Source organism: Staurois parvus, unplaced genomic scaffold (genome assembly GCF_062004578.1).
Source record: "Staurois parvus isolate SC_StPar_1 unplaced genomic scaffold, SC_StPar_1.0 ptg000153l, whole genome shotgun sequence".
In the NCBI taxonomy this organism is placed as follows: Eukaryota; Metazoa; Chordata; class Amphibia; order Anura; family Ranidae; genus Staurois; species Staurois parvus.
The window spans coordinates 22,792,351-22,807,251 of NW_028317949.1; the positions used below are offsets into that span (position 1 = coordinate 22,792,351).

The following is a 14,901-nucleotide window of genomic DNA, read 5'->3' on the forward strand; positions in this document are numbered from 1 at the left end:
TTTTTTGGCCAAACATTTTTTTTTTCTCTCTATGCCAGGAGTTAGAGAGATACAATGTATATCTCTTCTCCATTCATAGAGAGAAAAAAACAAGGGGGCCGGGCTGCACTACTCGGCATACCATCATCTTTTATATGTTACCAATAATTGGCCAATATATTGTGTTTTTGTGCATCAAAAGTTAAAAAAGTGTATTTTTTTTTTAAATTTGCATTTGAAAAATCGCTGCGCGAGTACTATGTGACATAAAAAATTGCAGCACCCACCATTTTATTCACTAGGGTGTCTGATTTAAAAAATATATATAAATGTTTGGAGGGTCACAGTAATTTCCTAGCAAAAAATACTGATTTTTTTCATGTGAACAAAAAGTGCCAGAAAAAAGCCTGGTCTTCGGGTGGTTAGAAGAGTGAATGATGTGTGGTATAAAATCCCCCCAAAATGACCCCTTTTTGGAATGTAGACATCCCAAACTATGTCTACAAGTTTTTGGAAAATGACCAAATTGACACTTAAATGATTTATTGCTTACACATGCCATGGGTATATGTGGAATTACTCCCCAAAATACATTCTGCAACTTCTCCCGAGTATAGGGATACCACATGTGAGAGACGTTTTGGCAGTCTAGCCAAGTACAGGACCCCAAAATCCAATAAGCACCTTCAGGCTTTTAAAGAGCTTTATTTCCTCATTACACTTCCTGACTACCCATCACAGTTTTGGAGGCCCTGGAATGCCAGGATAGCACCAACCCTCCCCCCCCCCAAATTACCCATTTTTGGAAAGTAGACACCCTAAGGAATTTGGTAAGAAGCATGGTGATTATTTTGCAGATCTTGTTTGTTACCACAAGTTTTTTGAAAATGAAGAGAAACATATTTTTTCTTTTCTTTTTTCATATTTCAAAACCTTGTAAGAAAAAAATGAGATCTTCAAAATACTCACAATGCCTCTTTTTACATTCCTTGGGGTGTCTACTTTACAAAAAAGGGTCATTTGGGGGGGTTTGGTGCTATCCTGGCATTTCAGGGCCTTCGAAACTGTGATAGGTAGTGAGGAAGTGCAATGAGGAAGTTACGCACCTTCAGGCTTTCAAAGTGGTCATTGGATTTCAGGCTCCCGTATGTGGCTAGGCTTCCAAAAAGTCTCACACATGTGGTATTTTGGGGTGTGAGAAATATATAATTTAAATGACAACTTTGTGTAAAGAAAAAAAAATGTTTTGGTAATTTTCCAAAACTTTGTGGAAAAAAAATGTTTCCATGGACTCAATATGCCTCTCAGCAGATAACGTAGGGTGTCTAGTTTCCAAAAAGGGGTCATTTGGGGGTGTTTGCACTATCCTGGTATTTTAGCACCTCAAGAAATGTGATGAGCAGTCAGAAAGTAAAAGCTGTGTAAATTGCAGTATCTATACCATAGTTTGTAGATGCTATAATTTTCACACAAAGCAATCAACATACACTTATTGGGATTTTGTTAACCAAAAACATGTAGCAGAATACATTTTGACCTAAATTTATGACTAACTTTTAGTTTACTATATATTTTTCATAATTTTAGTTTTTTGGATATTTTTATGAGAAAATATTGGGGTTTTTTTTCAAATGTTTTTTCAAAATTTTTTTGTTTATAGCGCCAAAAATAAAAAGTACACAGGTGATCAAATACCAGCAAAAGAAAGCTCTATTTGTGTGAAAAAAGGACATAAATTTAATTTATGTAACGTATTGCATGACCGCGCATTTGTGAGTTAAACTAGTGCAGCGCTCTATAGTAAAAAATTGCGTAAATTGCTGTATCTATATCATAGTTTGTAGACGCTATAACTTTCACACAAAGCAATCAATATACACTTATTGGGATTTTTTTTTTAAAAAACATGTAGCAGAATACATTTTGGCCTAAATTTATGACTAACTTTGAGTTTACTATATATTTTTTATAGCCGAAAGTAAAAAATATTGTTTTTCTTCAAAATTTTGGGTTTTTTTTTTATTATAGCGCAAAAAATAAAAAGCACACAGGTGATCAAATACCACCAAAAGAAAGCTACATTTGTGTGAAAAAAGGGATGTAATTTTCGTTTGGGTATAGCATTGCATGACCGTGCAATTATCAGTTGAAATAATGCAGCACCGAATAGCAAAAAGAGGCCTGGTCATTCATGGGGTAAATCCTCAGGATGGCAAGTGGTTAAAGCAATCCACTGAGCTGGCCAGAACCAACTCTTGAGGGAGTCTATTCCACATTTTCACAGCTCTTACTGTGAAGAAACCTTTCTGTATTTGGAGATTAAGACCAGACATAAAGAGTGCCCCCTTGTCCTCTCTGATGATCTAAGGAATAACTCTACACAGAGTTCACTATATGAAACACTGATGTATTTATACATTGTGATCATATCCCCCCTTAATCTCCTCTTCTCAAGAGAGAATAAATTCAGTTCCTCTAATTTTTCCTCATAGCTGAGCTCCTCCATGCCTCTTATCAGTTTGGTAACCCTTCTCTGCACTTTCTCCAGTTCCCCAATGTTCTTTTTGTGAATTGGTGCCCAAAACTGAACTGCATATTCCAGATGAGGTCTTACTAATGATTTGTACGTAGTAAAATGATCTCTCTCTGGAGTCTATACCTCTTTTAATACAAGAGAGGATTTTGCTCGCTTTATAAAACCATAGCTTGGGATTGCATGCCATTATTAAGCTTGTGATCTACTAGAACTCCCAGATCCTTCTCCACCATTGATTCCCCTAGTTGTACTCCCCCTAGTATGTATGATGCATGGATATTCTTAGCCCCAAAGTGCATAACCTTACATTTATCAACATTAAACCTGATTTGCCACATAGTTGCCCAATTAAACAGTGCATTGAGGTCGGCTTGTAAATTGGAGATATCCAGTACGGACATTATTCCACTGCACAGCTTGGTGTCATCTGCAAAGACTGAAATGGGATTTTTAATCCCAGACCCTATATCGTTTATAAATATATTAAAAAGTAAGGGTCCCAACACTGAACCTTGGGGTACACCACTGACAACCCTAGACCATTCAGAGTATGAATCATTAACCACTACTCTCTGAATATGATCTTTTAGCCAGTTTTCTATCCATTTACATACAGATTTTTCCTAGCCTATAGACTTTACCTTACACATTAGCTATGTGTGGGGAACTGTGTCAAACGCTTTAGCAAAATCCAAGAATACCACGTCCACCGCCACCCCTCTGTCCAAGGTTTTTCTTCACCTCCTCATAAAAAGAAATCAGATTTGTTTGACAACTTCTGTCTTTCATGAATCCATGCTGTCTGTTGCTTAAAATATTTTTTTCCAGCAAGAACTCATCTATGTGGTCTTTTATTAAACACTCCAGTATCTTCCTAACTATAGAAGTTAAACTAACAGGTCTATAATTACTTGGTAAAGATTTTGATCCCTTTTTAAATATAGGCACCTTACAGCTTATGATAGATAAAAACATAATTAAAAAAAACTAAATCATTAATTTATAGAACTTGTCTATCTTCTAAACTCAATCATTGATTTACCTGGAAACAATAAGTTATGATAGAGCCAGATAACTCAATTCTAGCACAAATGTGGCTTAGGGCCTCTTGCACACTGTATTGATGTATGAGCATCAGACATTCCTGACAGAAATTACGAGAGGATGGGCTATGTATCACTTGCGCTAATTTGTGCATATTTGCATATCTTTTAGGAGTATGCGTACACAAGCATGAATAATGTAGCATATGAGTGTTTTTTCACGTATTTCCAAGTATACATGCAAAAATACTGGTGGGCAAGTCAGATTTCTGTTTTTTGTTTTGGGTTTTTTTTAGCTTATTTACTGATCAATACACAGCGCATGTTTACAGGTCTGTGTGTACAGGCACATTGAAAACAATGGGTTGCATTTAGATCAGTTAAAAAAAAATACCTGCCGCCTGAGTGTTTTCAGGCAGCAGTGTGCAAGAGGCCTAAAAATAAAGATTATAAATAAACAAGTATGTTTAAAAGGAAAAACAAATAAACAAACAACTACTTCATCCATTTTCCATGTTGTTAGTTTTGCATGAATCTAGCATAGGAAATGCCACTTGCAGTTTGGTCTGTTGGTCTACCGAGTAACTGAGAAGCTAATTAAATCTGGCAGCTTGTTCTTTTTTTATTTTAGCACCTTTGCTATGATTGACAGCATCCTCCATATGGAGGGTATAAATTTAATAGGAATGAGAGTAAAATGCTAACCAGGACCCAAGAGAGGAGTCTCCTGTCACAAATGCTTATTTAAAGATAAATTATTTAATGCTATTAAATAAAAGATGTAATTCCTTTTCTAAATGCCAGCAACTACAACTAAGTTACTATAAAAAATAAATTATGCTGCTATCTGCTCTAGTAGTGAACAGTGATCTTCTCTTTTTAGAAAAAACATGCATTTTAGGCATACACATGGGGCTATTATCTGTGATGGCATGTAACTACTAACATGCCACTGCACAGCAAAGACAATGATGTTCTCAACTAGAGGTAAGCAGAAAGTGAAACATTTGCTCCAATTACGACTCCCAGGTTTAACATCCAAAAAAAAACTCCTCCAACAAAAAAACTCCTCCAAGACTGTCAGCTACTCAAAGGCCATAAGTGAGGCATTTTATGCCTTTCAGAGACCACTGGCCACCTATGGAGGTATACATTTGTAGCACAGACCCCAGACAGGGCTGGCTGTTTGATCTTGGGTTCCATTCACTGATATGCACATGGCAGCCAGGCACATAGTAGTTCACAGTCACTCAAGTCAGAAAGCAGGCTGTGCATGTCTTTTTGCAATGTATTTGCTGGTTTAACTTGGATGGAGTGAGGGTGAGCCTTGGGGCACTTGCAGAAATGCAACAGAGGACACTAAATCTGTTTTGCTCATTCAGGGTGTAACCACCCTCTTGAATTTGAAGGTTGAACTGCAGGAATCTCTCAACAAGAGTATTGTCCTGAACCAAACTTTAGTGAGCTCTCCCAAAGGTGGCAAGGAAAATCTCTAGGATCCTAAAGGCTAGTACTCATTGTGTCTTGGACACTGTAACGCCTCTTAGTATTGGCCAGTCTTTATAATCGGTGCCTGCGGCCTGGAAAGCCTATACAGCTTCCCACACTGCTTCAGCATACTCTGGATGGGGGTCCCTAAGCTCTAACTGGAGCTGGGACCCCAAAACAAATTTCTTCAGTGCTGTAGCTGGCAACACAGGGGTGCCTCAACCCTCAGGCTGGGTCTTACTCTGTCAAGAACAAGAGTAATATTTCAGAACTCAGCCTATTTATACCCCTCTCAACTCCCACTGGTCACTCATTCTCCTGAGCAGGGATTGGCTGAGAGTGTATGAATATGCCGACCAGGGTCAGACTCTCCCACCCACTATATCCCATGATCACTGCTCCCCTTACTATAGGGAAGCAAAACAAACTAAAATTTACCTAGACACTAGCAGCCTAACTAAGAGGGTGCTACACATTACAGAGCAGAACCCTCCTATGTTCATCCCTATTACAGCTCCCACCACCACCTCTGTTGCCTCAATTATGTATGATATTAAAGGCTTTATAGGAAAAAGAGTCCACCTTTCTCTTCAATAAACCCTACATTAGACATATGGTTGGCTTCTATATCTTGTACTTGCTAAATAAAGGTTAAAGTATAACTGAATTAGTTTTATTTTGAGTGGGGAATGGCTAAACCCTTGTCAGTTGTATGTATGTGACATTTGAGAGAGACACAACATGAAACAAATCCCTTCTTACAGTTGCTACCAAAAAAGTTGGAAGATTTTGGAGACTGAGATTTTTACAGTAGTCCTGTTCTTATGACAACTTAAAATTTTGGACAGTCTCTCACTATCTGTGTCACTGGCATTGGTCACCAGAACAAACCAAGAGTGAAATTCTGTAAGGGGGGCATAGATAGCAATAAAACCTTGCAGGGGTACTAGCCACTCTATCAAAAGCTATAATGTAAAAGTGTGGCTTTATATATACTTCAATACAAAATAAAGACAAATTTGTGTACATAGTGTTAAAACTTTCACCTTTATAGTAAAGAATATACAGTGCCTTGAAAAAGTGTTCATACCCCCCGAAATTTTCCACATTTTGTCATGTTACAACCAAAAACTTAAATGCATTTTATTGGGATTTTATGTGATAGACCAACACAAAATGGCACATAATTGTGAAGTGGAAGGAAAATTATAAAATGGTTTTCAAATTTTTTTACAAATAAATATTTGAAAAGTGTGGTGTGCATTTGTATTCAGCCCCCCTGAGTCAATACTTTGTAGAACCACCTTTCACTGAAATTACAGTTGCAAGTCTTTTTGGGTATGTCGCTTCCATCTTTGCACATTTTTTCCATTTTTCTTTGCAAAATAACTCAAGTTCTGTCAGATTGGATGGAGAGCGTCTGTGCACAGCAATTTTCAAGTCTTGCAACAGATTCTCAATTGGATTTAGGTCTGGACTTTGACTGGGCCATTCTAACACAAGAATATGCTTTGATCTAAACCATTCTATTGTAGCTCTGGCTGTATGTTTAGGGTCGTTGTCCTGCTGGAAGATGAACCTCCTCCCCAGTCTCAAGTCTTTTGCAGACTCTAACAGGTTTTCTTCTAAGATTGCATTGTATTTGGCTCCATCCATCTTCCCATCAACTCTGACCAGCTACCCTGTCACTGCTGAAAAAAAGCATCCTCACAACATGATGCTGCCACCACCATGTTTCACAGTGGGGATGGTGTGTTCAGGGTGATGTGCAGTGTTAGTTTTCCGCTACACATAGTGTTTTACTTTTAGGCCAAAAAGTTACATTTTGGTCTCATCTGACCAGAGCACCTTCTTCCACATGTTGGCTGTGTCCCCCACATGGCTTCTCACAAACTGCAAAGGACTTTTTGTGGGTTTCTTTCAACAATGGCTTGCCACTCTTCCATAAAGGCCAGATTTGTGGAGTGCACAACTAATAGTTATCCTAAGGACAGATTCTCTCACCTGAACTGTGGATCCCTGCAGCTCCTGTAGAGTTACCATGGGCCTCCTGGCTGCTTCTCTGGATAATGCTCTCTTTGCCCAGCCTGTTGGTTTAGGTTGACAGCTATGTCTTGGTAGGTTTCTAGTTGTGCCATACTCTTTCCATTTTTGGATGATGGATTGAACAGTGCTCCATGAGATGTTCAAAGCTTGGGATTTTTTTTTTAATCTAACCCTGCTTTAAATTTATCCACAACTTTATCACTGACCTGTTTGGTGTGTTCCTTGGCCTTCATGATGTTGTTTGTTCACTAATGTTCTCTAACAAACCTCTGAGGGCTTCACAGAACAGCTGTATTTATACTAAGATTAAATTACACACAGGTGGACTCTATTTATTAATAAGGTGACTTCTGAAGGCAATTGATTCCACTAGATTTTAGTTAGGGGTATCAGAGTAAAGGGGGCTGAATACAAATGCACGCTACACTTTTCACATATTTATTTGTAAAAAAATTTGTAAAAACCATTTCTTATTTTCCTTCCACTTCACAATTATGTGAAACTTTCTGTTGGTCTATCACATAAAATCCGAATACAATACACTTACGATTTTGGTTGCAACATGACAAAACATGGAAACTTTCAAGGGGTATAAATACTTTTTCAAGGCACTGTATATTATATAAAAAACGGGTCCCTAGTAGAACTGGGCAATTTGCATTCCATCATAGTTAACATTAAAGACTTGAAACATATTCATTTCATAAATAATCATGTTTGAACTGAGTCCCGATTTTCTCAACCATTTACAGTTGCATAATATATTTCCTCATTTTGATATATAATTCACATTTTATAATTTGTTGTATATTTGCTTAGGACATCAGAGCTGGTTTCTCAGTAATTGGAAATTGTAATTCCGTAAACATGTTGTTTCCAGTAGGAAGGCTCTTTGATTGGTGTTTATATGTTTTAGAGATACAGGACAGATTAACTGCCTACTGTTAGACTGATTTTATCAATACTTGCCTTTGCTTAACACACGTTTTTTACTCTAGTCTTCTATAAACAGTAATAAAAAAAGAGCATGGATTATTTATAAACCAGTAAAACTCATGCTTTTTTTTAATTGGAGCTCGAAGATCCATGAATGCTAATTATGGTTAGAAGAAACTGGCTTAGATAAGGCAGATGGAGAATTGCTCCTGCACAGAGTGTGAATGTAACTAAAGTATTATATGAGATAATATTATCACTCTAGTGACAAATATAAATTGTGCTAAATTAGCCAGCAGTAAAATCAAAGACATGTACATTACACTGCTAGATCAAATCACAAAGTGGCAAACGAGAACAGCTCCAAGTGGTATATCACAGATGTCAAGCCACAGAATAATTACTTAACAGTAAATTGTAGTTAAAATATTTGAGGTGTTTACGTCAAGCTGGCCGAAACAAATGAATTCCATTACATAACTATGTAGCTGCTGTGGGTGCTGTAAAATACTGTAGTAGAATTAGCTGCATACAGTAAGCAGCGCTGTGCTCCAGCCGCAGTACAAGCGACTTCTCATCTGCTGCCAGCATTAAAGAGTCAGGCTGAATGCTCTGATATTCAGGAGAAGCCTTGCATTTTTATGATTTAATACAAGGCTTCCTTTGATTGGACAAGATGAATATCATGATGTCATCCTCTCACCTTTTCACTTCAACCAATCAGAGGAAGTCTTGTTTTATACAAAGCTTCCTCTTGAATGGCGGAGAAGCATCCAACCCAACTCTATTTAATTTTGGAAGTGGATGGGAAATCACTCGTACTGCTGTTGGTCACAGCTGCCATATGCAGCTAATGTTACTACAGAATAATACAGTGCACAGAGCGATGTCAAAGTTATGTGATAGAAATAGTTACTGTGGGTCAAGTTGGCCGACACAAACTATTTAAGTCAAATTAAACATTAATTCTACTTTACATTCTTAGGAAATAATGTAAGCAAAAGATATCTGGATGAAATCCAATTTTGCATTTTTTTTTTGTTTTTTTGTTTATGTGTTGTATAATTCTATGAGAACAAGTTATATGATCTGGACACCTAACCATTTAAATTTCCATTTTCCTGAAGAATTAAAGCATACGGTATCTAAAGACTGGGAAAAAAATAATATATTGTAGCTTACCAGTCTGTAGATGAAGTTGCTGGGATAGGTTTTGTAGCATTTTTTTTTTCATTATTTTCAAAATCTTCCTAGGGTCACAACCATTAACTGTACTAATCTATAGAGAAAAAACATTGTTACTCTAGGACAGGACTACAGAACCCCCTCTCCCCCCATATCATAGCCTGAGGAGTTGTATAGTCCATAGAGAGAGCTGGGAACAGTACTGACTGGTAGTAGAGCACAGACAGAAAGCGCATTATAAGCTCACAAGATTTTTGGCAGAATCAATGTGTATTTTTTTGCAAAAACATATTTAACAAAATGTGTTCAAATGTACTGTATATGAAAATGTATATTTGTAACACTACTTTCAGGAGGGAGAACAGTGCTAGTGTAGGCTATAGAAATCACAGAAGTACAAAAGATAGGATTTTGGAATGGCAGTTAAAGAGGAACTGAACTCTGGAAGGTTTTTTTTTCCAAAAAAAAGTCACACAGGGGTCAGGTGACTTGTTACAAGCATTGCCAGTGGTCTCCCTCCTACTGACTTTTCTCTGTTGCTAGTTTGCCATGATTTGTTCTGCATTGTATGTCTGGGTGGAGGTGGCTCTGTGTGGAGGTTCCTCATGTCAAAGCCTCCAGTAAGGAGAGCAGTAAGCAGCATAGTAGTGATCAGGGGCGGATTGACCATTTGGGAACTCGGGCACTGTCCGAGTGCCAGGGGTCAGACGGGGACCCAATGAGATGCCCCTGGTACATTTCACAGGCTTTTTTGGGTGTGGTTTGTGGGCAAGGACACAGGGGGATCCCCTATTGCCCGGGGGCCCCATAAGTTGCCAGTCCACCCCTGGTAGTGATATCATGAAACCTTACTCCAAGCCTCCTAAGACTAGCCTTCAGAGGCAGTAGTGCCTTAGATCTCACACTGTAGATATACACTTATGAGGCTGTAGGCATAGGAGTGCTTAGGTACCCTCAGATACTAAGTACACTGCTATTTTCCAGTAAAAATTCCAGACAAAAGCTAAATTTTTTAGAGTACTGCACAATTAATATTTTCAGATGGTCCTTATATGAAATCTTCACTTTATGAGTTCAATTCCATTTCAAGGGAACAAATATCAATAAACCACATAGGTCCAAATGTGTACAGCATTATATAATAAAACCTAGGCACTGATACATATTTACTCCTGAATGTGCATGTCCCTAGATAATTAAAACATAGGCATTGGGGAATATTTACACCTAAAAATGCATGAAACTGGATGATTAACACCTGGAGACTGATATTCTTATACACCAGGCCTAATTTCATCTTCTTGTTGTGTGTTGAGTGTAGCAACCAATTATTTGAATGAATAAACATTTCTCAGTAACATCTTTAATTCACTTTCTAAAAAACTGTAATATTTACAGTAACTTTACTTTTCAGCCACTAGATTTTGAAAGCAAGAACAGCTACACGCTAAAGATTGAGGGTTCCAACCCACACATCGAAGTGCGCTTTTTTAACTTAGGACCATTTCGTGATACCACCACTGTACACATTACTGTAGAAGATGTCGATGAACCACCAGTGTTTGAGTCAAGTCATTATTTCGTTGACGTCTCAGAAAATGTTGATATTGGAACAACAATACAAATTGTTGCTGCAAAGGACCCAGATGCAAAAAACAACTCAGTCAGGTGGGTAATGAAGTGCAAATTTGATGTTTGGCATTCTTTTGGGATCGCTGCATTGTATGTATTAATAGAAAAGTATTGATTGGCTTGGAACATTGATTATTTTTACACACTAGTATGATATCGCTATGTACTTCTAATAGTATATTGATTATGTAGAAGAATAGACTCCTAATTGTTTTTATTATTTCTGTTCCCTTTGAAAATTGTATACTCAGCTGTGTGGGGAGTGTGCATTATTATACAGGTTTCATGCCTTAAAAAACAGGTAATATTAACTAACTAAAGAATGTTAGAATAATAATTCAATATAACAAGTAATTTAATAGCTTTGTATGCAGGTATATATATATATATATATATATATATATATATATATATATAAAAGCCCCCCTTTTCTGTCTTGGTGTCTTGGTGACTGGTGAAACTTAGGACTAGAAGTGAGAGGAAAGCTCCCCAAAAGACAAACCGAAAACAAAAAATGAATCAAGGTTCTTATCCTTCCTCACAAATAAATCCCACCAGATAGTGGGAAGAAAAGTCTCCAATAGACATACAGACATCAATAAAATCTAACTAGGGTTCTTATTCTGTCAAAACCAAAGAAAACATTTTAGCTATCTTGTGCTTTATTGATTACTTATAAAAATGAACACTTGCAATAGTAAAAGCGTTACTAAACTCAAAAGCAAACATTTGTTATATTGCAGCTTACCAATTCTTAGATGCAATGGCTGCATGTTTTTTTGTTTTTGTTTTTTTTTAGGCTTGCCTTCTATTTTCATTTGGTGATCCAGCCAGTAAGTCTGTTGTTTTTCAATAGAAAAGCTCTCTTGCATTTACAGGGATGAGACAGACCATGTAACGCTAGCAGTGGGTTTACAATGATCAGTTTTTATTTATTAATGTAAAACCTTTATCCCAAAAAGAGAAAATAGTTTGCTGTAAATGACTATAAAGTATTAGCTGGAATTCTGCTTAAAAGTTAGTGTATTTAAATCTGCTAATACATCTAACCAGACTGACAAGGCTGTAGGCCAAATCTGCCCCCTGTGCTCCTTCATCCAGAAAGGTGTCTGTATAATGCAGGAGGCTGGCCAGATCTCCAGGGGAAAGCAGAAAGGAAAAAAGCCTAAAAAAAGAAATGACTACCTCTAGTGATGTGTAAGCTGCAATATATTATATTTTTGGTTTGGGGTTCAATACCGCTTTAAGAATTCCATAAAATCTATTTTTAGATTTATTAGGGTGGAAAGTGGAAATTGTAAGTTACATTTACCCTCATAGTATCCACCAAAAGATAAGCTGTTCTAAATGCTACAGTATCACAGTACTGGACTCCTGCTGCCTTGAATGCTTAGAGTTCATAGACTCTGCAATTCAGCATGCTTAGGAAAGGAAAGAAATATCCATTGATTTCTAAAGAGCCAATGGATATTTCCATTGGAGCCAATGCAAAGCAGAGGACAGTGAAAAAAAAGTGTTAGGTAGTGCAAGAGGGGGATCTAAAAGGCAATAGGGGATCAGGGGGCCCCTGTGTCCTTGCCCAAACTCAAAAAAGCCTATGAAAAAGGTACCAGGGGCGTCTTATGGGGCCCCCTACTGACCCCAGGCCCTTGGGCAGTGCCCGAGTTTCCAAATGGTCAGTCCGCCCCTGTTGACAATCAAAACTGAGAGATTGGCACAGTTTTTCACATGTGGTGGTAATGTCTGAAAATTCAGGCTTTCTGGAAGTCAATAGTTAAACTGATTGAGATAATAACTGGGATTGACATAGGGTTAGACCCAACGATATGCCTCTTACATAATGTCGATTTATCAGTAAATAAATATAAAGAAAAAGGTTTATGGTACTATCTAAATGCTGCAAAAGGTTTGATACCCACGTTTTGGCAGAAAACAGAGGTGCCGAAGGAGGAAGACTGGGTTAATAGAGTGAACCAGAGTGGTAGAATGGAAAAACTTTACCATATGCAGGAAGACAAGATGGGGATGTACTATACGAGATGGGAAAAATCTGGATTGAAAGAGAAATATAGGAAGGTATAATTTAGGACGATAGAAAATGTCTTCTTGCTTTAGTAGGAAAGAGCAGTTTAGTATGCAGAGGGGTAGGAGGGGGATGGGATTAGGGTCGTGGGGAGATGGAGGCGGGGTGGGGAGAGGAAATAGTTTTAGAGGGGGAAATGTAGAAATGTTTTGGAGATGTTTTGGAGATTTAGGTGTGTTTTTTGATGGAAATTTGTAATATGAAAAATCAATAAATATGACTGACCCCGGGCCCTCAGGCAGTGCCCAAGTTTCCAAATGGTCAGTAGCCCCTGGGCTGGTGTTTCTTTTGACGGGTGTTGAGGTGGTGATGTGATGCTCTGAATCAGCATATCATGCTGGTTACATATTTTCTACTTTATTGGGAGTGCACAAAGTTATACTACACTCAAGTGTCTACTGCTCTGCGGTGACCTATGCCACCATCCAAATTCTCTGTAGAAAAATACAGCACATCTGAATTTTTCCGCATCACACAAGACCCCAGCATTGTATTGTGAACAATGCAGTAATACGAATAACAACAACAACTTCAGTAATAAGAGGGCATCTCCTGTTTTACTAACTTTTGACAAACTAAAAACGTCTTATGTTTTTTTTTTTACTTGAGTTTGAAGTTTTTTATCCACATTTTATTTCCACATATTAACAAATTATTCAGTAATGTTAACAGATAGAAAACATATTTATAAAGCAGGGTGAATATAAAGCTGCCTTGTTCTTCCATCCTACATTCTAAACAGGCAGATCCAATTCCTTCCTTTTAGCACCACTTGAAAGAGCAGATTTTTGTGACCAACAAAGTGAAAACAATGGAGCTGCCTCCTTTTTGCCGCAAACCCTTCAATCGTTTTCTATGTGCGCTTGCAGTGACAGGTGTTGATTGGGTGCAAAAGAATTCCAGCTACTGCGTCTAGTGTGAACAAACCCTTAAAATGGATGTAATGCCAAACTGGATGACATTATATCTGCACTGTGTTTGCAAAGGCCATGGTCCCTTTTTTTTTAATAAAATACTGTTTCCACCGTTTTTTAACTTTAGAGTAATGTCTGAAAAAATGACAATAGACACGGATAAACCTATTGTTTAGTGGGTTTATATCTTAATGATGCTAAGATTTACAGTAGAAGCTTGAGGAGTCCATCTGAGCCTAGAATGTAGTACTGGATCACCTCCATCCTACTCGGCTTTCAAAAGCAGGGCTGGTGAGAGGCACGAATATCAGAGTTAGATGAGCAAATGTAGCTTTAGAAGGTGTTTGTTTTCTTTTTGTTTAAGCTAAAATATTACGAACAGGTGGGAGAAATGTAATGTAAATCTAATTTACTTTTGTGGACATAATTTGGCAGTTGAAAGTTCCCATAGACATGAAATAGTGCTCACAAGACTGGCACAAACATGCGTTCTCAAGTTAACTTAACATGCATATCCACATTCTGTCTGCCCTATAACAGCTTTACTGCTACAGGAAAGCCACTCTGTTCAGAATCAGGTACATATACTTGATTCTCCATTTCAGGATAGGGGGTGCGCGCACAAGTGCGCCCACCTACTCGCACTATCATTGGTTCCTGTACATGTCAATCACTGGGTCATAGCCTGCAATTCATGGCTGGGACCTGGTGATTGGTGAAGCAACTGGCAGGAGAGAGATCTGTGAATGTAAACAACACATGTCAGCGGGGATGTGCCAGTTTTCTCTCCCTTCAAAGCTGGGAGATAAAAACCAGCACATCCCCTAGTAAAACACCACACAGTAAACAATAAAAACACTCCCTGGCACACAGTTAACCCTTTGATTGCCCCAGATGTTAACCCCTTCCTGCCTAGTGTCAAGTGTCATTAGTATAGTGACAGTGCTTTTTATTAGCACTGATCACTGTATTTGTGTCACTGGAGATGTCAGTGGCAGTCAGTTCCCCCTCAGTGTCAGCTAGTTTCAGAATGCCCGCTGTACTATCACAGTCCCATTT

General features: G+C 37.9%; 1 protein-coding gene across 3 annotated transcripts in view; it reads left to right on the top strand.

The window, feature by feature from the left end:
• Nucleotides 1–14,901, top strand: part of CDH20 (cadherin 20) — a 472,975-nt gene that overhangs the window by 431,236 nt on the left and 26,838 nt on the right. For all 3 annotated transcript variants that reach the window (XM_089674847.1, XM_089674848.1, XM_089674849.1), the window contains one exon: nt 10,628–10,881. In XM_089674847.1, the coding sequence (XP_089530973.1) occupies nt 10,628–10,881 (254 nt within the window). The remainder of the gene's footprint in view (nt 1–10,627; nt 10,882–14,901) is intronic.